This window comes from Mobula hypostoma, chromosome 8 (genome assembly GCF_963921235.1).
Source record: "Mobula hypostoma chromosome 8, sMobHyp1.1, whole genome shotgun sequence".
Taxonomy (NCBI): Eukaryota; Metazoa; Chordata; class Chondrichthyes; order Myliobatiformes; family Myliobatidae; genus Mobula; species Mobula hypostoma.
The window spans coordinates 157,539,426-157,565,775 of record NC_086104.1 but is presented as its reverse complement, the minus strand read 5'-3'; the positions used below and the strand labels follow the sequence as shown (position 1 = coordinate 157,565,775).

The 26,350-nt window shown below is 45.0% G+C and overlaps 1 protein-coding gene across 1 annotated transcript in view; it reads right to left on the bottom strand.

Annotated features, from left to right (window-relative positions):
• The window catches only part of LOC134350303 (cGMP-dependent protein kinase 1-like), an 86,888-nt gene extending 66,923 nt beyond the window's left edge, over positions 1–19,965 (bottom strand). The window contains exon 1 of the mRNA XM_063055347.1: positions 19,018–19,965. Coding sequence (XP_062911417.1) covers positions 19,018–19,325 — 308 coding nt within the window. The 5' untranslated portion in view covers positions 19,326–19,965. The remainder of the gene's footprint in view (positions 1–19,017) is intronic.
• Positions 19,966–26,350: the final 6,385 nt, after the last annotated feature.

The following is a 26,350-nucleotide window of genomic DNA, read 5'->3' as shown; positions in this document are numbered from 1 at the left end:
TAAAAACCAACAGAAGGCAACTAAAAAGCCATAAGGAGGGAAAAATGAAATATGAATGTAACCTAGCCAATAATATCAAAGAGGATGCCAAAATATTTTTTCAGGTATATAAAGAGTAGATAACAGACCACTGGAAAATGACACTGGAGAGGTAGTAATGGAGGACAAGCAAATGGCAGACAAACTGAATAAGTATTTTGCACCAGTCCTCGCTATTGATGACCCTAGCAGTATGCCAGAAATTCAAGAGCGCCAGGGGTCAGAAATGAGTGCAATTGCTATTACTAAGGAGAAGGTGCTTGGGAAACTAATGGGTCTGAAGGTTGATAAATCACTTGGACCAGATGGACTGCACTCCAGGGTTCTGAAAGAGGTAGTGGAAGAGATTGTAGAGCCATTAATAATGATCTTTCAAGAATCACTAGATTCTGGCATTGTTCCAGAGGACTGAAAAATTGCAAATGTCACTCCGCCCTTCAAGAAGGGAGGGAGGCAGAAGAAAGGAAATTATAGGTCTGTTAGCCTGACCTCAGTGGTTGGGAAGATGTTGTAGCTGATTGTTAAGGGTGAAGTCTCAGGGTACTTGGAGGCACATGATAAAATAGGCCAGAGTCAGCATGGTTTCCTTAAGGAATAATCTTGCCTGATAAATCTGTTGGAACTCTTTGAAGAAATAACAGGCGAAATAGACAAAGGAGAATTTGTTGATGTTGTGTACTTGCATTTTCAGAAGGCATTTGAGAAGGTGCCACACATGAGGCTGCTTAACAAGCTACGAGCCTATGGTATTACAGGAAAGATTCCAGCATGGATTATCATCGGCTGTTGGCAGGAGGCAAAGAGGGGGAAGACTTAAACAGATTAGGAGAATGGGCAAAGAATTGGTGGGCAGAATACAGTGTTGGGAAGTCTACGGTCATGCACTTTGGTAGAAGAAGTAAAAGGGTGGACCATTTTTCTAAATGGGGAAAAGATTTTAAATCTGAGGGTGCAAAGGGACCTGGGAGACCTTGTGCAGCATTCCCTGAAGGTTAACTTGCAAGTTGAATCTGTGGTGAGGAAGACAAATGCATTGTTAGCATCCATTTCAAGAGGATTAGAATATAAAAGCAAGGATGTAATGCTGAGGCTTTATAAGGCAGTAGTGATGCCTCACTTGGAGTATTGTGAACAGTTTTGGGCCCCTTATCTAAGAAAGGATGTGATGATATTGGAGGTGGTTCAGAGGAGGTTCACAAAAATGATTCCAAGAATGAAAAATTTATCATGTGAGGAGCATTTGATGGCTCTGGGCCTGTACTCACTGGAATTCACAAGAATGAGGGGGGATCCCATTGAAACCTGTCGAATATTGAAAGGCAATGCACACAAAATGCTGGAGGAACTCATCAGACCAGGCAGCATCTATGTAAAAAAAAGCACAGTCGATTCTTTTCCATGGATGCTGCCTGACCTGCTGAGCTCCCCCAGCATTTTGTGTGCATTGCTTGGATTTCCAGCATCTTCAGATTTTCTCTTGTTTGTGATTGAATATGGAAAGGCCTCACTATAGTATATATGGAGAAGATGTTTCTTACAGTGGGGGAGCCTAGGACCAGGGGGCACAAACTCAGAATAGAGGGACGTCAATGTGGGATTTGTTGCCACAGGCCAGGTCATTGGGTGTATTTAAGGCAGAGGTCAATTGATAAATCAGGGCATGAAAGGTTTCAGGGAGAATGGGGTTGAGAGGGAAATGGATCAGTCTTGATCAAATGGCAGAGCAGATTCAATAGGATGGTTGACCTAATTCTCCTCCTATGTCTTATGATCCTAGTGCTAGAACTAGGAGACATTGCCTCAAGATTCAGGGGAGTAGATTTAGGATGGAGATGAGGAGGAACTGCTTTTCCCAGAGGGTGGTGAATCTGTGGAATTCTCTGCCCAATGAAGCAGTGGAGGCTACCTCACTCAATATATTTAAGACAAGGTTGGATAGATTTTTGCACAGTAGGAGAATTAAGGGTTCTGGTGAAAAGGCAGGTAGGTGGAGATGAGTCCATGGCCAGATCAGCCATGATCTTATTGAATGGCAGAGCAGGTGGCCTACTCCTGCTCCTATTTCTTATGTTCTTATGTCCTAAGGTTATGTGAGGCACTTAGTCAGAAGCTTTCCTGAAAGTAGGTGTATTGTAAAAATGGTAGCATAGATTTAAAGTGAAGGGTAAGAGTTCTAAAGAGGACCCTGAGGACTAACACAGACAAAATACTGGAGAACTTACAGTTCTGGTCACCGAATTATAGGCAAGATGTCAACAAAATAGAGAGAGTACAGAGAAGATTTACTAGAATGTTACCCGGGTTTCATCACCTAGGTTACAGAGAAAGGTTGAACAAGTTGGGTCTTTATTCTTTGGAGCGTAGAAGGTTGAGGGGGGACTTTATAGAGGTATTTAAAGTTATGAGGGGGGATAGATAGAGTTGACGTGGATAGGCTTTTTCCATTGAGAGTGGGGGAGATTCAAACAAGAGGACATGAGTTGAGAGTTAAAGGGCAAAAGTTTAGGGGTAACATGAGGGGGAACTCCTTTACTCAGAGAGTGGTAGCTGTGTGGAACGAGCTTCCAGCAGAAGTGGTTGAGGCAGGTTTGATGTTGTCGTTTGAAGTTAAATTGGACAGCTGTATGGACAGGAAAGGAATGGAGGGTTATGGGCTGAGTGCAGGTCGGTGGGACTAGGTGAGAGTAAGAGTTCGGCACAGACTAGAAGGGCTGAGATGGCCTGTTTCCGTGCTGTAATTGTTATATGGTTATATGGAATTCAACAGGTCTGGCAGCATCAATGGACAGGAATAAAGTGCTGATACTTTGGGCCGAGACCCTTCATCAGCACTCAGTCCATGACTATCTTACAGATCGTGGTTCTCACCTGGAACTTCCTCTCAGAGGTGGTGGAATCACTCACAATCACTACTTTGAAGACGTGCTCAGATAAGCAAGGACTGGAAAGGAAGGGGCAGGAAGTCCAACAATAAGAAGGACAAGGAGTACAAACTGTCAGGTGATAGGTCAAACCAGGTGAGGCAGAAGGGGGGAATGAGGTGAGAAGCTGGGAGGTGATAGGTGGAAGGGGTAAAGGACTGAAGAAGAAGGAATCTGACTGGAGAGGAGAGTGGACCATGGAGAAAGGGAAGGACGTAGGGAACCAGAGAGAGGTGGTGGGCTAGTGAGGAGAGGAGGGCTGGAGAAGAGGGGAGCTAGAATGGGGACTGGAAAAAGAGAGAAGGGGGAGGAGGGAGTAATTACCAGGCATTGGAGAAATCCATGCTCTGTGATTGGTTTCATTTTTCCTCGGAGTAATTTCAGTATTACTATTTTTCTTTCTATGTGCTTCATTTAATCCACAATGTTGTCTCCTGATTGGATACAGGTGCAGTGTCTCTATTTTTCTTCCCCTTGTAAATGTCTTATTATTTGTTGTGGTTTATGAACTCCAATTTTATGATAGGCAATGGTCATAAATTTAATTCTAACGTTCACAGGACGCCTCTGGCAAATGCATGCACAGAGTGGATAATACTCCACGGACAATCAAAACTGACAGCTTCAGGGCTATTGAGGAGTTGTCACATAGTCTGCAGGAGACATTGATATCACCGAAGAGCACAGAAAACAAGCAAGGTCAAAGACATCTGTCTTCCTGTTCACTTTGGATAAAAAGCAACTCATGGCAGGAAAGGTATTTGGTCACTGATAACGAAGATTGGAACAGCACAGCGTCAGGCTCAATGGAAAATGTTGGAAATCAGAGTCTGTTGTGAGAGAAAACAGAGAGAGAGAGAGACAGACAGACAGAGACGGAAAGACAGAGAGACAGCAACAGGGACAGAGAGACAGAGAGAGAGAGAGGCAGATAGAGAAAGACACAGAGAGAGAGAGAGACGTAGAGAGACTGAAAGAATGAGAGCCACAGACAGAAACAGAGACAGAGAGATAAAAGGGAGAGAGCAAGAAAGAGATAAACAGAGAGAGAGAGAAAGAGAGATGCAGAGAGAGATGGGGTGGAGAGAGAGGGAGGGAGGGAGAGAGAGAGTTAATCTCTGGGTCAAGGACCTTTCATCAGGATTGGACTCTTCAGGAATTCTTTGCTTTTATTTCCGATCTCCTATCCAAACACATCACAGCTTGATGTGACAACTGCTCTGCCCGAGACCACAAGAAACTGTGGAGGGTTGTGGACCCAGCTCAGCACATCCCAGAAACCAGCCTCCCCTCCATGGACTCTGTCTAACGCAGGCAGCATCATCAAAGACCCCCCCCCCTCCACCTCGGTCATTCTCTCTTCTCCCCTCTCTCATTGGGCAGAAGATACAAAAGCCTGAAATCACATGCCCCCAGCTCAAGGATGGCTTCTCTCCAACTGTGTAAAGACATTTGAATAGTCCACAAGTAGCATGAGCTGCACTCTTGACCTCACAAACTACTCATTATAGCCTTGTACCTCATTGTCTATGTGCACTGCACTTTCTCTGTAATTGTAACACTTTATTCTGCATTCTGTTATTGTTTTCCCGGTACTTCCTCAATGCACTGTTGTGATTAATATCTGTACAGATGGCATGCAAAACAAAGTTTGTCATTATACCTCAGTTCATAACAATTGTAAACCAATTTACCAATTTTCTTTGCTTTTCACTAATGCTGCTCTCTCTGGCCATGATGAAATGTATTACTCTGTAAACCAGTTGAGTGGACAGTTGATGGCTCTGGGCCTGTACTCGCTGCAGTTTAGAAGAATGAAGGGGGTAGCTCATTGAAACCTATTGAAAGGCCTAGATAGAGTGGACATGGAGAGGATGTTTCCTATGGGGGGGGGCGGGGTTGGTGGGTCTAGGAATAGAGGGCACAACCTCAGAATAAAGAGACCTCCATTTAGAGTGCAGATGAGGAGGAATTTGGTGAATCTGTGGAATTCATTGCCACAGACAGTTGTGGAGGCCAAGTCATTGGGTATATTTAAAGCGGAGGTTGACAGGTTCTTGATTAGTCAGGGTGTCAACGGTTACGGGGAGAAGGCAGGAGAATGGGGTTGAGAGGGATATTAAATCAGCACAGTGGACTAATTCTGCTTTTATGTCTTATGGGTATACCAGGAATGCAAACTTCCTTACTTCACACTAGAACACTCATTTTGTTCCTAAGGAAAAAATGTGTTTCAGGACGGAGAGTGGTTGAAACTTTAGAACAGGACCTCTTTGGGAATGGTCAGAATCAGATTTATTGTCACTGACTTACATGACACGAAGTGTGTTGTTTTTTTAGAGATACAGCAGGGTTACAGATCAATTACAACCAATTAACTCACTATCTCATACGTCTTTGGACTGTGGGAGGAAACTGGAACAGCTGGAGGAAACCTCATAGTCACAGGGAGACGCAAACACAAGGAAATCTGCAGATGCTGGAATTTCAAGCAACACACATAAAAGTTGCCGGTGAACGCAGCAGGCCAGGCAGCATCTCTAGGAAGAGGTACAGTCGACGTTTCGGGCCGAGACCCTTCGTCAGGACTAACTGAAGGAAGAGCTTCAATAATAATAAATAAATAAGGGATGGGGTATGAAGGGGAGGAGGAGAATTAGCAGAAGTTTGAGAAGTCAATGTTCATGCCATCAGGTTGGAGGCTACCCAGATGGAATACTGTATAAGGTGTTGTTCCTCCAACCTGAGTGTGGCTTCATCTTGACAGTAGAGGAGGCCGTGGATAGACATGTCAGAATGGGGATGGGATGTGGAATTAAAATGTGTGGTCATGGGGAGAATTTACAAACTCCTTGAAGGCATCGGTGGAATTGGACCCAGGTCGCTGGCTCTGTGATAACTTTACGCTAAGGCAGTGCAGCAGCGGAATGGAGCAAAGCACAGAAGTTTCTATATAGATTACAAATTAAAGAAATAATTCACAAAAGGGAATAACGAAGTAGTGTTCATAGCTTTATGGACTGATCGGAAATCTGATGGCAGAAGGAAAGAAAGATGTTCCAGAATTGTTTCACGTTCGTCTTCAGCCTCCTGTGCTTCCTCACCCTGGTAGTAACGAGAAGAGGGCATAGCCAGGGACGAGAGCACCTTTAAAGACGGAGGCATCACATTTTGAAGGTGTCCTTGATGGTGAGGAGGTTTGTGTCTGTGATGGAGCCAGCTGTGTCTACAACCCTCTACAACTTTTTCCACTCTGGTGATTGCTGCCTCCGTAGCCGAGGGCAGGACGATCTCCACAGAACATCTGCAGAATGACAAGGTTACCAGGGTCCTGAGCCCCACCCGATACTCACTCACCCCAGTGCACATGTGTGAGGTTTAAAAGAAAGATTGGCTTTATTTGTCACCTACATTGAAGCATTAAGGCACATAGAGTAATGTGTCATTTGCGTCAATGGACAACATTGACCGAGGATGTGCTGGGGCAGACGCATGTGTCGCTAAGCTTCCAGTGCCAACGTACATGCCCACCACTTAGTATCCTCTACTGGCCCATACGTCTTTGGAATGTGGGAGCCCCTGGAGGAAACCCACACAATCACAGGGAGAATGTACAAACTCTTTACGGACATTGGCAGGATTTGAACCCACCTCTGGTACTAAAGTAGCATTACACTAACCACTACGGTACTGCACCACCCTGTGGGATGGAGGTGAGCTGGGGAAGGATGTTTTCCATTCAGCCTCTGTCTTTCCATCACCATGATTGTTCTTGGCAAGTTTTTCTACAGAAGTGCTTTGCAATCGCTGCCTTCTGGGCAGTGTCTTTACAAGATGGGTGATCCCAGCCATTATCAATACCCTTCAGAGATTGTCTGCCTGGCGTCAGTGGTCACATAACCAGGACTTGTGATATGCACCGGCTGCTCATACAACCATCCACCACCTGCTCCCATTGCTTCACATGACCCTGATAGGTGGGGTAGGGGGTGATGCTACACCTTGCCCAAGGGTGACCTACAGGCATACCTCCACCTCACCACCCTTCTGCCTTATCTACCCCTTTCATAATTTCATGTGGTTCGATCAGATCTCCTCTCATTCTGAATTCCAGTGAGTGAAGTCCCAGGCCAATCAATCTCTGGTCACGGACTCTTGGGGAGAAGGAAACAACTGACCAGGGGTCCCTGCAGCAAATACAGAGCATGAACTGACACCAGGGTCAGTCCTGTTACAGATAATATCTCCACGGATGGTTGAATGGTTAATTCTGAGCTGATGTAACTGAACACTGAGATAATCATCCTCCAAGTGAGATTCAGCCAGCATATCAGTGCCGTCACGTCTGACACATCATCTAAAAACCTAGCACAAGCATCACAAATATAAAAAGGAAAAAAAAATGTACTTAGTGTTGCAAATACCCTTCCAGTTCAGAAAACAGGAATACAGTAAAGAAAAACATCCTTCATTGGAAAGAGATTTTTAAAAACAAATTTTTACTGATTTTTTTTTTCAAAGTGTTAACATTTATATCAAAATTGATAAGTATCTGTATTCTAAGCATTTGCTTCTACACATCCACTAAATTTCCCCTGACATTCAAAGTCGAGAGAGACAGGAGTTTAATGCAAGGCAGCATGCTGGTGGGTGTCGGCTGGAGATCTGTCTCTACCAAAGGAGGTGTCAGGCGCTCCTACCCTCTGCCAGCCTGCAGGTCACCCTTGGGCGAGGTGTAGCACCCGCTTAGCCCCTAATCAGTTGCAGGTGGTGGGTGGTCGTAGGAGCAGCCGGTGCAGATCACAAGTCCTGGTTATGCAACCACTGACGCCAGGCAGAGAATCTCTGAAGAGTATTGATAATGGCTGGGATCGCCTGTCTTGTAAAGACACTGCCCAGAAGAAGGCAATGGCAAACCACTTTTGTACAAAAATACGCCAAGAACAATCATGGTCATGGTCATGAGATCAGCCATGTCATATGGTGTGGCACGTAATGATGATGGTGAAGGTATGATAGTGGTTAGTGTAACACTGTGACAACACGAGTGAGCCGGGTTTGGTGAGTGTGGGCATGCTCTGTTGTTGCTAGAAGCTTGGTAACACTTGTGGGCTGTCCCCAGAATACCCTCGGACTGTGTAGGTTGTTAACAGAGACGAGGCCTTTCACTGTACAGTACTGTGCAAAACCTTAGGCACACATATATACCTAGGGTGCCTAAGACTTCTGCACAGTACTGTGGTAAATACATAAGCATTGCACTGAATGCTGCCACAAATAAAAACAAATTTCATGACATATGTGAGTGATGATAAACCTGATTCTGATACGGGTCTCTATTGTGGACTGAGAGCGGGAAGGGGGCAGGGAGAGGGGAGTCATGGTTGGGAAAGGGGAAGGGAGAGGGGAGTCATGGTTGGGAAAGGGGAAGGGAGAGGGGAGGCAGTGGGAAGCACCAGAGAGACCACAAGACCATAAGAAATAGGAGCAGAGTTTGACTGCTACCGAGTCTGCTCTGCCACTCCACCACAGCTGATCTCCGATCCCACTCGACCCCATACAGCTGCCTTCTCACCATATCCTTCAATGCCCTGACCGATCAGGAAACCATCAACTTCTGCTTTAAATATGCCCACAGAATCGGCCTCCAGCGCAGTGTGTGGCAGAGCATTCCACAGATTCACCATTTTCTGGCTAAAAAAGTTTCTCCTTACCTCTGTTCTAAAGGGTTGCCCCTCAATTCTGATGCTGTGCCCTCTAATTCTGGATACTCTCACCATAGAAAACACCCTCTCCACATCCACCTTATCTAGTTCTTTCAACATTCTGTAATGATCAATAAACCAATTGTTTGGAATCAAATGACCTTGCCTGGAGTCTCAGGGCTGGGTGTGTCTGTGCCCGCGCCATTCTGCCCCCCCCCGTCACCCCTGGCCCGGGCACTCCTTCCCTGCCACCTGTCCACGCCCCTCCTGCCGTGCTCCACCCTTGGCATTCCCACCATTCTTTGCATCTTTTGCTCCTGCCAGATTTAGAAACTTGTTCAGTGCCCCTCGTTGACAAATACAGGACTGTGCCTAGGCCCTAGGCACCCTATATGTGCCCAAGGCCTTTGCACAGTGCTGTACATTTTAATGTATATATGACGCATAAAGCTAATCTAATCCAAACACAACAGGATGTAATCTGATTGTTTGCATGGCCGCCCACAGTAGGGCTCCAATGCACATGATGCAAAGGGGAAGCTGAGAATAGTGGGACTGAGCCAGTTCCATCATGCGTACAGCTCTCTCCACTGCCAAGAAGCAACATCTGAGGAAGGCAGCACCTATTATCGGGGCCCCCCCCCCCCCCACCATCTGGACCACGTCCTCTTCCCCATGCTGCCATCGGGCTGGAGGTTCAGGAGCCTGAAGACCCACAACTTGAGGTTCAACATCTTCTTCCCCACTGACACCCAAAGACTCGCCCAAAGTTTCAAAGTACATTTATTATCAAAGCATGCATGCAGTATACAACCTGAGATTCATCTTCCTCACAGACAGCCACGAAACAAAGAAGCACCATAGAACCTGTTCGAAGAAAAACATCAATCTCTCCCTGCCCCCCTCAGAAAAACCTGAACACTGCCTCTGACTACATTTCCTTTACACTCCCTCAACCTTCCACCTGTGTGATTATGTTTAGTTTGTTATCTTTGTGCATGTGTAGGCTATGGAGTCAGGAGTTTCATTATACAGTTACATGTAATTTATGTTAATTTAATTTGATGTCAATTTATGTTTGTAAAGTACTGTACTGCTGCTGTTGCAGAAAGCTAATTCTCGTGGCATTTATACTCTGGGCATGTATGATTATAATAGCAATAAACCATCAAGAATTAGATTTAGATATCACGTACATCAAAATATAGAAGCATAATGTGAAATGTGTAATTTTCCATTCAGCAACCTACACAGTCTCTGATAGTCGGAAGAAAAGAATATTTGAAGATTTAGACTTTAGGACACAGCAGTTCTTTTCTGCCTATATTAAGGATTAAATGTTAGCTTTATTTGTCACAGCTACATCGAAACATACAGTGAAATGCATCGTTTTGCGTCAGCAGTCAACAGAGAAGGACGTGCTGGGCCGTGCTAAGGTCTATCATTTTTGCAGCAAATGGGACTGGAATTGGTTATTGTCGCTTGGACCACGATGCAGTGAAAAGCTTGTCTTGTACATTGTTCATATGGATCAAATCATTACACAGTGCACTGAGCTAGAATGAGGTAAAACAATAACAAAGCAGAATGAAGTGTTAAAAACTACCCAAAAGGAAGTGCAGGGAAGGTAAACGATAAAGTGCAGTGTCTTAATGATCATAATTAGGCCAAGAGTCCATCTTATTGTACAAGAGGCATGTTCAAGAGTCTGATAACAATGGGCTAGAAGCTTTTCTTGAGCCTTCTAGTATAGGCATTCAGACTTTTGTATCTTCTGCCTGATAGGAGAGGAGAGAATATTTGGATTGAATGTAACACCAAGATTGTCAGCAGTCTCATTTGGATTCAGATTGAAACTGGAGACATGAATAGGGAACGAGTTGTATCTGGAAGTGAAAATGATGGACAAGCAGATGGAGCAGCTGGATAGTGTAATGATTATAACACCAGTGAGCTGGGTTCAATGCCACTGATGTCTGTAAGCAGTTTTCACATCTCCCCATGACTGTGTAGGCTTCCGGGTGCTTCAGTTTCCTCCCACAGTCCAAAGATGTACGGGGTTAGTAGGTTATTTGGTCACATCAGTGGAATAGGGCAGCACGGACTCATTGGGCTGGAACTATGACTGTGCTGTAGCTGTAAACAAACTGTAAAATAGATTCCTGAAGGAGGGTCTTGGCCCAAAACGTTGACTGTTTATTCATTTCCATCGATACTGCCTGACCTGCTGAGTTCCTCCAGCACTGTGTGTGTGTGTGTGTGTGTGTGTGTGTGTGTGTGGTGGTCTAGATTTCCAGCATCTGTTTATATGAAATAGAATATTAGTTTTTTATTAATGTTAAGTAGTCTTCATGGCATTGGTGGTGGGGTGGAAAGGAGGTGTAAGACACTCCTTCCCTCCGCTAGCCTGCAGGTCACCCTTGGGCAAGGTGTAGCACCTGCGTAGCCCCCGATCAGGGTCATGTGAAGCTATGGGAGCAGGTGGTGGATGGTCGTATGAGCAGCCAGTGCAGATCACAAGTCCTGGTTATGTGACCACTGACACCAGGCAGACAATCTCTGAAGAGTATTGATAATGGCTGGGGTCACCCGTTTTGTAAAGACACTGCCCAGAAGACGGCAATGGCAAACCACTTCTGTAGAAACATTTGCCAAGAACAATCATAGTAATGGAAAGACCATGATTGTCCATGTCATACAACACAGCACATAATGATGATGATGAGTCTTCATGGAAGCATTTGATGGGAGGAAGTTTGTTGTGTTCCACCATCCCTGACTTTGTGACTAGTAGGGAAGGTGAGGTATCTGGGTGACAGCCACAGTGTCCGTGCTACTGTTTTTGAAGGAGCTTTTGATTTAGCCCCAGTTTGGAGGAGCTTTCAAATTTGCCCCAGTTTGGTGATCTTTCCAGCAACTACACTGATTGGCCACTTTGTTAGATACCTCCTGAACCAATGAGTGTATGTTCATGGTCTATTACTGCTGTAGCACATCCACTTCATGGTTTGATGTGTTGTGCATTCAGATCTTCTCTTCTGCACCCCACTGTTGTAACATGTGGTTATTTGAGTTACTGTAGCATTCCTGTCAGCTTGAACCAGTCTCTTCTGACCTCCCTCAATAACAGGGTGCTTACACGCACAGAACTGCTGCTCACTGGATGTGTTTTAAAAAATCACCATTCTCTGTAAACTCTAAAGACCATTCTGTGTGAAAACCCCAGGAGATCAGCAGTTTCTGAGATACTCAAACCACCCCATCTGGCACCAACAATCATTCCACGGTCAAAGTCACTTAGATCACATTTCTTCTCCATTCTGTTGTTTGGTCTGAACAACAACTGAACCTCTTGGCCATGTCTGCATGATTTTATGCATTGAGTTGCTGCAACATGATTGGCTGATTGGATATTTGCATTAATGAGCAGGTGTACAGGTGTACCTAATAAAGTGGCCACTGAGTGTATTTACCCTGCAGGAACATATATGATACCCTTTAAAAAATATTTTCTTCTCTTCTGGCTCTTTAGATAATGACTCAATTTAATACCTTTTTATCACTGACCCTCTAGTGGGGAACCATTTTCCTCTATTAGAATTAATTATTATGCATTCTGAAATATCCGCCCTCTGGGTTCTAAGGGTATCTTCTCTAGTAGTTTCAGAATACTCCATGTCAATCATCCTTGACATTGTTTCAGCCCATATCCTCCGCATCCCCCAAAAGGCTTGGACAAGCCTAACCTCCATCTCTCTAGAAACACATCCAATATTTGCCTCATGTTGTTTACATTTTGCTGTTGATCCTCTTGTTCACTGCCAAGAGTCTGGCTGTGAAGGCAGAGGCTTTTGTCCAATTTCTCTTTGTAAATTGGAGTCCATGATGTAGAATGGACCACAATGTGACTTTCAAGTTAAAACAGCTAAACCTCAGACTTCGGAAACTTTGCCCCCTCACGTCAAGTGGCCAAACTAATAGGTAGTTCTCAAAGTGTTGTCGCGTGGCCAAGTGGTTAAGGCATCGGTCTAGTGATCTGAAGGTTGCTAGTTCGAGCCTCAGCTGAGGCAACGTGTTGTGTCCTTGAGCAAGGCACTTAACCACACATTGCTCTGCGATGACACCGGTGCCAAGCTGTATGGGTCCTAATGCCCTTCCTTTGGACAACATCGGTGTCATGGAGAGAGGAGACTTGCAGCATGGGCAACTGCCGGTCTTCCATACAACCTTGCCCAGGCCTGCGCCCTGGAAACTTTCCAAGACACTACCCAACCTGCAAACTGCCTCTTCCAAAAGCTTCCTTCTGGAAGGAGCCGTAGGGCTATTAAAACAAAAACTTCACACCATCCTAAAAGTTTCTTCCCCCAGACAGTTAATCTGATCAACCATTCTAGTTAGCCCCCCTACACTCCCTCTGTCTATTACCCCCCTCACTGCACTGTACTATAAACACATGAAACCTCTTTTTATAGTGTTATTTAAATGCTGGTGTTTATGTGTTTATACACATTTTATTCCATATCCGTACTTGAATCTCCAACTTTTACATATAGAATTATTTATTCTTTGTAATTGTTGACTGTTGTTGTTTTTGTTGCATGTCGCACCCTGACCAACTCACTACAGCAAACTCCTAATGCTTGTAAATGTATATGGTCAGCAAAGCTGATGCTTGATCTCTTGTGAATGCTGCGTATTTGATGCTCTGTGCCTGCGATGTTAATGCAGATAAGTTTTCCATTGTACCCATGTGCATTTGCACTAGTGCAGACGTTAATAAACTCAACTCTAACTTTCTGACTGTTATCTTCATTACATCAGCTCACCCTGTTCTGCACCACTCTCCTCCACGCATCATTTGCTGCTTTGCTCTGTAGAAGTAGATACAGTCCTTGGATACATAAATACAGACTTGGAACACATGAAAGCTCCCATCAGCGAGGAGGTACAGGAGACCAAAGACACACACTCGGCAATTCAAGATTCAAGATTCAAAGTTGATTTATTATCAAAGAATGTATAAATTATACAACCTGGAGATTTGCTTGCTTACAGGTACCCACGAAGCTAGAAACCTGAAAGAACCCAATTAAAGGAAAAAAAGAATAGAGATGAAAAAATAAAAGACCAACACTCGATGCACAAGAGAAAGAAAAAAATCATGCAAACAATTTTTTTTAGATTAGCTTTAGATTATGAGGACACGCAGTCCTCTTTTATTGTCATTTAGTAATGCATGCATTAAGAAATAATACAATTTGTTCCTTCAGAAACACAAGACAAACCAAGACTAAAAAAACTGACAAAAACCACATAATTGTAACATATAGTTACAACAGTGCAAAGCAATACCATAATTTGATAAAGAACAGACCATGGGCATGGTAAAAAGTCTCAAAGTCTCTCGAAAGCCCCATCATCTCACGCAGATGGTTGAAAGAAGCTTCCAGCGCCGCCAACTTGCCAATGCAGCATACTGGAAGCACCCGGCCACAGTCCGACCCTTGAGTCCATCTGAAAACTTCGAGCCTCCGACCAGCTCTCCGACACCGAGCACCGAGCACCATCTCTGCCGAGCGCTTTGACCCCGGCCCTGGCAACAGGCAATAGGCAAAGCCGAGGATTTGGGGCCTTCCCCTCCGGAGATTCTCGATCGCACAGTAGCAGTGGCAGCGAAGCGGGAATTTCAGAAGTTTCTCCAGATGTTCCTCTGCGCTTCTCAAGTCTGTCTCCATCAAATCAGGATTGTGCACGGCATCCTACTTCAGAAATATGATATCATTCGGAGCAGCCATGCGCGCTGCGTCGCCTCGCCATCTTCTCCTCCCCTGCTGGACAATTGAAGCAGACAACAACAGCATTCTGAACCGAAACGGAATCCTCAAATCTGTACCCTGGAGCAGCCGGGAGCAGGCCCAAAGCCTCGCTTAGCAGTTCACCAAATTAGCAGGCACGGAGCACAGTAGCCAGGGCAGTTTTCATAGCCTTGGCGCCATGGAGAGAGAAGCGACCATTGCGAAGAGCGAGTGAAATCACCTCAATGTTTTAGGAGCAGCTTCTTCCTCGCTACCATTAGGTTCCTGAATGATTCATGAACCTACGTACACAACCTCACTATTTTGTTCTTTTTTCATTACTGATTTGTTTTTAAACATTTCTTAATGTAATTATAGTAATTTTTAATGTACGCACTGTTCTGCTGCCACAAAACAACAAATTTCACAACATACAATACTATACAAAAGTCTTAGGCACATATACATAGCTAGGGTGCCTAAGACTTTTGCACAGTACTGTAGTGATTTTATGGGTTGCACGAAAGAAAAACAAATTTCATGATATATATGAGTGATGATAAACCTGATTTTGATATGGGTCTCTATTGTCGACTGAGAGAGGGAAGGGGACAGGGAGAGGGGAACCATGGTTGGAAAAAGGGGAAGGGAGGGGGAGGGAGCGGGAAGCACCCAACATTCTGTAATGATTGTTTGGCGTCAGATGACTTTGCCTGGTGTCTCAGGGCTGGGGCGTCTGCACCTGCATCAACACACACCTCTGACACTCCTTCTCTGCCACCTGTCCCAAACCCCTCCCGTGGAGCTCCACCCTTACCATTCCCAACTAAGCTTACAATCTTGCCCTCCACTCCCATTGACAAATACGGTACCATGCAGAAGTCTTAGGCACCCTACATTTGCCCAAGACTTTTGCACAGTACGATGTTCTAGTGATAGTAAAGCTGATTCTGACTCAGTCAAGTCCACTTCATTCTCAGTGGATTCAAGTCTAGCCTGTCCAAGCTTCCCCGTAAGACAACTTTCCTATTTAGTTACCAGTCCGATGAGCCTCTGTTACACTACCTCCAGTGCATTTACACTCTTCCTTAAATGAGGAGATCAAAACTATATGCAACAGATGCAGTTTCACTAGAACATAAGCATGTCTTGTCTATTTTTGCTCCGAATTCCCCTAGCAACAAATGATCACATTCTAAACATGAGAAAGTCTGCAGATGCTGGAAATCCAGAGCAAAACACACACAAAATGCTGGGGGAACTCAACAGGTCAGGCAGCATCTGTGGAAATGAATAAACAGTCTCTATTTCAGTGAGGCCCTTCTTGTGAACTGGAAGGGGTGCCAGAATAAAAAGGTGGGGGCAGGGGAAGGAGGATCGCTAGAAAGTGACAGATGAAGCCAGGTGGGTGGGAAAGGTAAAGGGCTGGAGAGGAAGGAATCTGATAGGAGACGAGAGTGGACCTTAGGAGAAAGGGAAGGAGGAGGGGACCCAGGGGAGGTGATAGGCAAGTGAGATGAGGTAAGAGGCCAGAATGGGGAATAGAAGAAGAAAGGAGGGGGACGGAAATATTTTTTACCAGGAGGAGAAATCAATATTTATGCTACCCAGATGGAATCCAAAGTGTTGCTCCTTACTTTCTGGTACTATTTCTAACTACTTGTTGCATCTGCAAACTCACTTTTAGTGAACCATACACTGGGAATCTCGGATCTCTTTGCATCTCAGATCTCAGAGAGTCACGGACCAACAGAAACAAGGGTTGCAGTCTCGCTCGACTATGTCAACCAAGTAGTCTAGCAAAGCTAGTCCCTTATGACTGCCTTTGGTCCACATCGCTCTAAAGCAGGAGTTCCCAGCCTGGGGTCCAATGACCCCTCGGTTAATGGTAGGGGTCCATGGCATTAGGAAGGTTGGGAATCCCTGCTTTACTATTTATTTGTTAAACGGTACAGAATGGAATAGACCCTGACAACCCTCCGAGCTACACCACCCAACAACCCAGCAGTTTCACACCCAGCCTAATCACAGGACAGTTTACAATTAACCTACCAACTGGAAGGTCTTTGGATTGTGGGATGAAACTGGAGCACCCGGAGGAAACCCACCTGCACATGGGAAGAACGTACAGACGTTCCTACAGAGGACGCCGGAAAAGAACTCTAACCTCCAACACCCCAAGCTGCAATAGTGTTACACTGACTGCTATGCTACCATGTGTGGGCACGTGGCCAAGTGGTTAAGGCATTGGACTAGCTACTTGAAGGTCGTGAGTTCAAGCCCCAGCCGAGGGAACGTGTTGTGTCCTTGAGCAAGGCACTTAATCACACATTGCTCTGCGACGACACTGGTGCCAAGCTGTATGGGTCCTAATGCCCTTCCCTTGGACAACATCGGTGTCGTGGAGAGGGGAGACTTGCAGCAGGGGCAACTGCTGGTCTTCCATACAACCTTGCCCAGGCTTGTGCCCTGGAGAGTGAAGACTTTCCAGGTGCAGATCCATGGCCTCGCAAGGCTAACGGATGCCTTTATTATTTATGCTACCATGCACCCCTATCCAAGTACCTGTCCGAGTATTTTCTAAATAGTGTTATTGCACTTGCCTCGACCATTTCATCTGGCAGCTCATTCTGTCTATGTTTCACCCTTCAAATTCCTTTTAAATCTTTCCCCTGTCAGCTTAAAACTATGCCCTCTAGTTTTTGATCACCCAACCTGTGGGCATTTACCCTTTCTATGCCCTTCAGGGTTTTATTCACCTGCATAAGGTAACCTCTCGATCTCCTGCACTCCAATGAATAAAGTCCTAGCTTTTCTAACCTCTGCCTATAACCTAGGCTCTCAAATCATGGCAACAGTCTTCAGTCTCTCGCCAGTTAGATAATATGTTAGACGACACATAGAACATAGAACATGGAATATAGATCATGGAACATAGAACATAGAACAGTATAGCACAGTTCAAGTCCTTTGGTCTACATTATTGTTCCACCCTTTTAACCTACTCCAAATTCAATCAAACCTTTCCCTTCACATATCCTTCCATTTTCCTTTCATCCATATGCCTATCTAAGAGTTTCTTAAATGTTCCTAATGTATGTGCTCTACCACCACCACGTTAGCACATTCCACACACCACTACTCTGTGTATAAAACCTACTTCTGACATCCCCCCTATACTTTCCTCCAAACAGCTTAAAATTATGCCCCCCTCATATTAGCCACTCCTGACCTGGGAGAAAGGTGATGACTCTCCACTCTACCTATGCCTCTTACCTTGTACAAGTCTATCAAGTCAATTCTCATCCTCCTCCACTCCAAAGAGAAAAACCCTAGTTTTATAAACCTATCCTCCTGATACGCTCTCTAATCCAGGCAGCATCCTGGTAAATCTCCTCTGCACCTTCTCTAAAGCTTCCACATCCTTCCTGTAATAAAGTGACCAGAACTGAACACAATAATCCAAGTGTGGTCTAACTAGAGAATGTAGAGATTCTCCAGGTTATCCACAAGGTCACAGTAACTGTTCACAGGGGTCATCCCTGCACACTCTCTAATGGTGACAGTAACCTCTGGCTACGTTCTCCATGCAGTTCTCCACATGTCACTCGGTCCCTCGTTTGGGAAGGCGGGTGACAAAAATCACTTGGGCAGGTTCTTGAACTAAAACAAAAGATGCTGGTAATTGTCAGAGAGAGTGAGTGAGAGAGGGAGAGAAAGGGGAGGGAGAGGGAGGGAGAGAGAGGAGAGGGGAGAGAGAGATAGAGAGAGGGAGAGAGGAGAGAGGAGAGAACGAGAAAGAGGGAGAGAGAGAGGGTGGAGGTCAGAGAGAGGAGAGGGGGAGAGAGAGAGAGAGAGAGGGAGAGAGAGGAGAGGGGAGAGGGGGAGAGAGGGGGAGAGAGAGAGCAGAGAGGGAGAGAAACAGAGAAATAGAGAGAGCGATAGAGAAAATAGTTTGGATTTGATATCTGGAACACTTAGACATTGACTTTTTTCTCGTTGAATTAAAAGGGTCTGACCTGCTGGGAACGGCTGGACAGTGTGACATGACGAATGCCCTGGACAAAATCATACAGCGTGGAAACAGGCCTTTCAACCCGTATAGTCCGTGCTGATCAATATTCCCATCCGTTAGTCCCATTGCCCATGTTGGCCCCATATTCCCTCAAGCCATTCCTATCTGTATTCTGCTTCAAGAACCTTTGAGTGTTGTTAACACACCAGCCTCACTCCACCGGCAGCTCACTCCACCTACTTACCACCCCCTGGGTGAAAAAGTTGCCCCACAGGTTCCTGTTAAATCTTTCCCTTTCATCTTAAACCTATGCCCTGTAGTTCTTGATTCCCCGGCCCTGGGGAAACAGTCAGCGCACGTTCATCCTATCTCTTCCCCTCATCTTTATAAGATCACCCCATGTACTGTATATAGGGAAAGAGACAGACAGATAGAGGCAGAGGGAAAGAGAGAGAGAGAGTGTATGTGTTCAGGTTTGAGGTCCTGATCTCTTGTTGGGAACTGACAGACCTGTTCGTTTTAATCAGAAGGGCTTGACTTACTGGGAACTCTTGGAGTAACTGGACAGGGTGACGTGGCTGATGTCCTGGATGTTGATAGCCGTGGGCTCCGCCGAGATGGCTTGCCTCTTGGTCCGGTGCTGCTCTTGGGTGCTGGGTTCGCTCTGTTCGGCCGGCTGAGCGGCCGGCCGCAGCACCGAGCGGTATTTATCCAGCTCCGTCTGCAGTTTCTGGATCAGTTCGTCCTTCTGGTCAAGTTCCAGCTCGAGTTCGTCGATGAGCGCGTCCCTCTGCCTCAGCTCCTCGATCTTCTCCTGCAGCGCGTACTGCAAGTCGCGCAGGGTCCCCATCTTTCAGCCGGCAGTCAGCTCCAACCGAATTCACCGCTGACTCACTCACCCTATCTCCGGCCAGCGATGCGCCCAGACGCGGTGAGCTCTGCGCCCGAATCACCGAGTACCACTCCCATTCCCTCTGCGCTTCCCGCTGCCGGCCCCCGAGGAATCAGCCAAACCTTTTAATGCCGCATCCCCATTCTATTTTTGACTTCGGGTGGAGACGTTGGAAGGTGCAAGACAGTGTCGCCGAGAAGCTCTCCAAACCCACGCAGATAACCCTTCCGGAATGACTGACAAAAACTTCGGTAGGAATTCTCCGATGATAAGGAACGATCCGTCGCTTCTAACAACGTTGGGGATCGAATCCACCGGGAGAGCAAACTGTGCGGACTGACCCCAAGGGTACAGCAAACTTCGCTGAAGCCAGAAATCGGGAGGAGCCGTGGAACACGGGATCGCACTGCAAGCCACTCCCGTCCTCCTCCTTCCCCCCGAACTCAACGTACAGATCCTCAGTAACACCGGGCAGTGAAGACACTGAAGAGGTCTCCCAGTGCGACGGTACAGAACGGGTTAACGTTCGAGATTACGACGGCATCTTCCTATTAAACGGAACTGGAGCGTGACTGATCAGACCCGACTGCCCGTCCGGTTGCTGCTGCCGAACGTGAGTTGCTGCAGGTCGCTGAAGGCAGGCGGCCGGTCCGGTCCAAGATTCAGAACCACAAATCCAGGGACAGCGCCCAGTCAGGTGCCCGCGAAGTAGTCGCAGAGACCCACGCTGACAGAGGTCATGTGTGTGTGTGTGAGTGATGATGGTGGTGTGTAAGTTTCCAGGCCAAATCATTTCGGTATATTTAAAGAGGAACCTCAGGTTCTTGATTAGTAGGAGTATCAAAAATTGCGGGGAGAAGGCAGGAAATTGGCACTGAGGGGGATAGTAAATAAGCCATGATCGAATGGCAGAGCAGACTCGAGGGGCCGAATGGCCTGATTCTGATTCTGCCTTATGGTCTACTGTCTAGTGTTGTGTAGAAGTATGTGTTGTACTGCGGTCGTGTGTGTTTGTGTTATGTGGTAGATTAAAGGCAACATTAGGTGGGGCTTCTTCACACTGAGAGTGGTGGGAGTGTGGAATGAACTGCCAGGTGAAGTGGTAAATGCAGGCTCACTTTTAACATTTACGAAAAACTTGGACTGGTACATGGATGAGAGGTGTATGGAAGGATATGGTCCGTGTGCAGGTCAGTGGGACTAGGCAGAAAAATGGTTCGGCACAGCCAAGAAGGGCCAAAAGGCCTGTTTCTGTGCTGTAATGTTCTATGGTTCTATGGTTCTATGGTAGTGATGGTTTTGTGTGTGTGTGTGTGTGTGTGTGTATGTAGGTGGTATGTGTCGTGTTTGTATGAGTTATGTGTGTGATTTTGAGTTGTGTGTGTACTGTGTGGTGGCGATTTGTGTGTTTCTGTGACTGTTGTGTGGTTGTATGTTGTGCAGTGGTGCTGGGTGATGATAATATGTGTTTGTGTGTGTGTGTGCCTGTATTCTGTGTACCAGAGCTAGTTATATGTTCAGTGTGAGTGAGTTTGGTATAGTCTATTTTGTGTGTGTTCTGTGATTGTCTGTGTGTGTATGCTGTCTGGTGATGATACTGTGTGGGTATTGTGTAAACCATAGAAACATTACAGCACAGAAACAGGCCTTTTGGCCCTTCTTGGCTGTGCCGAACCATTTTCTGCCTAGTCCCACTGACCTGCACACGGACCATGTCCCTCCATACACCTCCCATCCATGTATCTGTCCAATTTATTCTTAAATGTTAAAAAAGAACCCGCATTTACCACCTCGTCTGGCAGCTCATTCCATACTCCCACCACTCTCTGTGTGAAGAAGCCCCCCCCAATGTTCCCTTTAAACTTCTCCCCCCTCACCCTTAACCCATGTCCTCTGGTTTTTTTCTCCCCTTGCCTCAGTGGAAAAAGCCTGCTTGCATTCACTCTATCTATACCCATCATAATTTTATATACCTCTATCAAATCTCCCCTCATACTTCTACGCTCCAGGGAATAAAGTCCTAACTTATTCAACCTTTCTCTGTAACTGAGTTTCTCAAGTCCCAGCAACATCCTTGTAAACCTTCTCTGCACTCTTTTAACCTTATTTATATCCTTCCTGTAATTTGGTGACCAAAACTGAACACAATACTCCAGATTCGGCCTCACCAATGCCTTATACAACCTCATCATAACATTCCAGCTCTTATACTCAATACTTTGATTAATAAAGGCCAATGTACCAAAAGCTCTCTTTACGACCCTATCTACCTGTGACGCCACTTTTAGGGAATTTTGTATCTGTATTCCCAGATCCCTCTGTTCTACAGCTCTCCTCAGTATGTTCTACCTTGGTTTGTCCTTCCAACATGCAATACCTCACACTTGTCAGTATTAAACTCCATCTGCCATTTTTCAGCCCATTTTTCCAGCTGGTCCAAGTCCCTCTGCAGGCTCTGAAAATCTTCCTCACTGTCTACTACACCTCCAATCTTTGTATCATCAGCAAACTTGCTGATCCAATTTACCACATTATCATCCAGATCATTGATATAGATGACAAATAACAATGGACCCAGCACTGATCCATGTGGCACACCACTAGTCACAGGCCTCCACTCGGAGAAGCAATTCTCTACCACCACTCTTTGGCTTCTACCATTGAGCCAATGTCTAATCCAATTTACCACCTCTCCATGTATACCTAGCAACTGAATTTTCCTAACTAACCTCCCATGCGGGACCTTGTCAAAGGCCTTACTGAAATCCATGTAGACAATATCCACTGCCTTCCCTTCATCCACTTTCCTGGTAACCTCCTCGAAAAATCCCAATAGATTGGTCAAACATGACCTACCACGCACAAAGCCATGTTGACTCTCCCTAATAAGTCCCAGTCTATCCAAATGCTTGTAGATTCTGTCTCTTAGTACTCCCTCCAATAACTTACCTACTACTGACGTTAAACTCACCGGCCTATAATTTCCCAGATTACTTTTCCATCCTTTTTTAAACAACGGAACAACATGAGCCACTCTCCAATCCTCCGGCACTTCACCCGTAGACAGTGACATTTTAAATATTTCTGCCAGGGCCCCCACAATTTCAACACTAGTCACCTTCAAGGTCCGAGGGAACACTCTGTCAGGTCCCAGGGATTTATCCACTTTAATTTTCCTCAAGACAGCAAGCACCTCCTCCTTTTCAATCTGTACAGTTTCATGGTCTCACTACTTGATTCCCTCAATTCCATAGACTTCATGCCAGTTTCCTTAGTAAATACAGACGCAAAAAACCTATTTAAGATCTCCCCCATTTCCTTTGGTTCTGCACATAGCCGACCACTCTGATCTTCAAGAGGACCAATTTTATCCCTTACAATCCTTTTGCTCTTAATATACCTGTAAAAGCTCTTTGGATTATCCTTCACTTTGACTGCCAAGGCAACCTCATGTCTTCCTTTAGCCCTCATGATTACTTTCTTAAGTATTTTCTTCCACTTCTTATACTCCTCAAGCACCTGATTTACCCCCTGTTTCCTAGACATTTCATACAACTCCCTCTTCTTCTTTATCAGAGTTGCAAATTCCCTTGAGGACCAAGGTTCCTTATTCCTATTCAATTTGCCTTTAATCCTGACAGGAACATACAAACTCTGCACTCTCAAAATTTCCCCTTTGAAGGCTTCCCACCTACCAATCACATCTTTGCCAGAGAACAACCTGTCCCAATCCACGCTTTTTAGATCCTTTCTCATTTCTTCAAATTTGGCCTTCTTCCAGTTCAGAACCTCAACCCTAGGACCAGATCTATCCTTGTCCATGATCAAATTGAAACTAATGGTGTTATGATCACTGGAACCAAAGTGCTCCCCTACACAGACTTCTGTCACTTGTCCTAACTCGTTTCCTAACAGGAGATCCAATATTGCATCCCCTCTAGTTGGTCCCTCTATATATTGATTTAGAAAACTTTCCTGAACACATTTTACAAACTCCAAACCATCTATACCCCTAACAGTATGGGAGTCCCAATCAATGTATGGAAAATTAAAATCCCCTACCACCACAACTTTATGTTTCCTGCAGTTGCTTTGCTCTTCCAAGTCTCGTTGACTATTGGGTGTAGTGGATGTGTGTATTGTGTGTATTGCGTGGTAATGATGGTAACGTGTGAGCATTGTGTAGTGGGATATATGTGTGTTGTCTGGTTGTATCTGCGCGTGTTCTGTAGTGGTTATGGAACTGTGTGTGTGTGTTGTGTGTTTATGTGTTATATTGTGTATGTATTGCGCAGCAGTGTTGCTGATGTGTGTGTGTGTGTGAGAGAGAGAGAGAGAGGGGGGTGTATCTTTTACAGATATTTTCATATGAGATTAGAGGTAAAGTTATTTAAATTCAGAACTGAATTTTGGAGACCTCAATTAGAGTGGGCTCAGTTTCAGATGCCATTGACACCCGCCAACACAACATTAATGTGCAAAGCAGTCAGAATTCACCATGGTTTCAACTGAGAAATGTATTTTGAAAGGGGTTATTACATTCTGAGAGAATTGTGTTAAGCTGAACCTTTACTTAAACCATGGCAACTGAATCATCTGATCTTTGTAAACTGCCAAAGGATGGGTGACCATCCACCAGACAACATCTGTGACCCTGATAGACAGTGAACCCATTGCCAATTTTATCATGGCTTCAGTTCAAAGTCAGTTGATTTGCACCCAGTGTTCAAGCCAACTCTCAGAGACCTGACATTGCACCAGTCAAATGCCTTCATGATATAGCATTGAGAATGCATTATCTTATTAAGCCCTACACTCCTTGAAGATACACTAACTGGATATTGTCATGGCAGTGTTTAGCTAAATGTGGGGTCAGGGGACACAAGGAAAATGGAGGTCAGTCAGAAGCAAAGGAAAATCATCCACTTGCTGGAGTCATGGTAGTGCAGCAGTTAGTGCCAGTGATCAGAAGATGCGGGTTCAATTCCTGACACTGTCTGCAATTAGTTTGTACGATCGCTCTGTCTCCATGTGGGTTTCCTCCAGGTGCTCTGATTTCCTCCTACATTCCAATGACCTATGGTTTAGGGTTAATAAGTTGTGGGCATGCTATATTAGCACCACAAGAGTATAAAAGTAAGGATGTAATGCTGAGACATTATATGGAACTGGTGAGGTCTCACTTGGAGAATTGTGAGTAGTTTTGGACCACTTATTTAAGAAAGGTTGTGCCGACATTGGAGAGGATTCCGGGGAGTTTCACAAGAATGATTCCAGGAATTAAAGGCTTATTGTATGAGGTGTGATTGATGGCTCTGGGCCTTTACTCACCAGAATTTGGAAGATTGAGGGGGGAATCTCATTGAAACCTATTGAATTTTGAAAATGAGTGGATGGGGAGTCTAGGACCAGAGGGCACAGCCTCAGAATAGAGGGATGTCAATTTAAAATGGAGATGAGGAGGAAGTTCTCAAGCCAGAGAGTGGTGAATATGAGGAATTCATTGCAAACCACAGCTGTGGAGGCCAAGTCATTGGGTATATTTAAGGTTGTTGGTTGATAGTTCCTGGGTGTCAAGATCTCTGAGGATCTAACCTGCTCTCAACATATCGATGCAGTTATAAAGAAGGCAAGACAGCAGCTATACTTCATTAGGAGTTTGAAGAGATTTGGCATGTCAACAAATACACTCAAGAACTTCTATAGATGTACTGTGGAGAGCATTCTGACAGGCTGCATCACTGTCTGGTATGGAGGGGCTACTGCACAGGACTGAAGGAAGCTGCAGAAGGTTGTAAATCTAGTCAGCTCCATCTTGGGTACTAGCCTACAAAGTACCCAGGACATCTTTAGGGAGCGGTGTCTCAGAAAGGCAGTGTCCATTATTAAAGACCTCCAGCACCCAGGGCATGCCCTTTTCTCACTGTTGCCGTCAGGTAGGAGATACAGAAGCCTGAAGGCACACACTCACCAATTCAGGAACAGCTTCTTCCCCTCTGCCATCCGATTCCTAAATGGACATTGAATCTTTGGACACTACCTCACTTTTGTTAAATATACAGTATTTCTGTTTTTGCATGTTTTAATCTATTCAATACATGTAATTGATTTACTTGTGTATTTATTATTTTTTTAATTTTTAATTTATTATTAATGTTTTTCTTTTCTTTTTTCTCTGCTAGATTATGTATTGCATTGAAATGCTGCTGCTAAGTTAACAAATTTCATGTCACATTCCGGTTATAATAAATCTGATTCTGAGATTCTTGATTAGTCAGGGCATGAAGGGACACGGGGAGAATACAGGAGATTGGGGTTGAGAAGGAAATGGATCAGCCATGATGAAATGGCAGAACAGACTCAATGGGCTGAATGGCCTAGTTTTGCTCCTATGCCTTATGGTCTTATGGACACCTGCATACTGCCCCAGCACATCCTTTGGACTGTGATGGTCATCGATACAAGTGATGCATTTCACTGTATGTTTAAACGTACGTACATGTTACAAATAAAGCTAATCTGAATCTTTGCCCTCATATCTTGTACAGAGGAAGATGGGCATGATTGTTTGAGTAGCACCTCAAAAGTAGTAGTTCTTAGGCCATTTGACATAGGAGCAGTATTAGGCATTTTGGCCCATCAAGTCTGCTCCAGCATTTTATCATGGGCAAAGCTCCTGCACAAGCTGGCCAACGATCCTCTTCCTATTCCTTTTAGAATCAGAATCAGTTTTATTATCACCAGCATGTGATGTGAAATTTGTTAACTTAGCAGCAGCAGTTCAATGCAATACATAATATAGAAGAAGAAGAAAAATAATAATAAATAAATAAGTAAATCAATTATATTGAAGAGATTAAAAATCATGCAAAAAACCGGAAATAATATATATTTAAAAGTGAAGTAGTGTCCAAGGATTCAATGTCCAATGTCTGGTTTCCTCCCACAGTCCAAAGACGTATGGCTTGGTAGGTTAGTTGGTC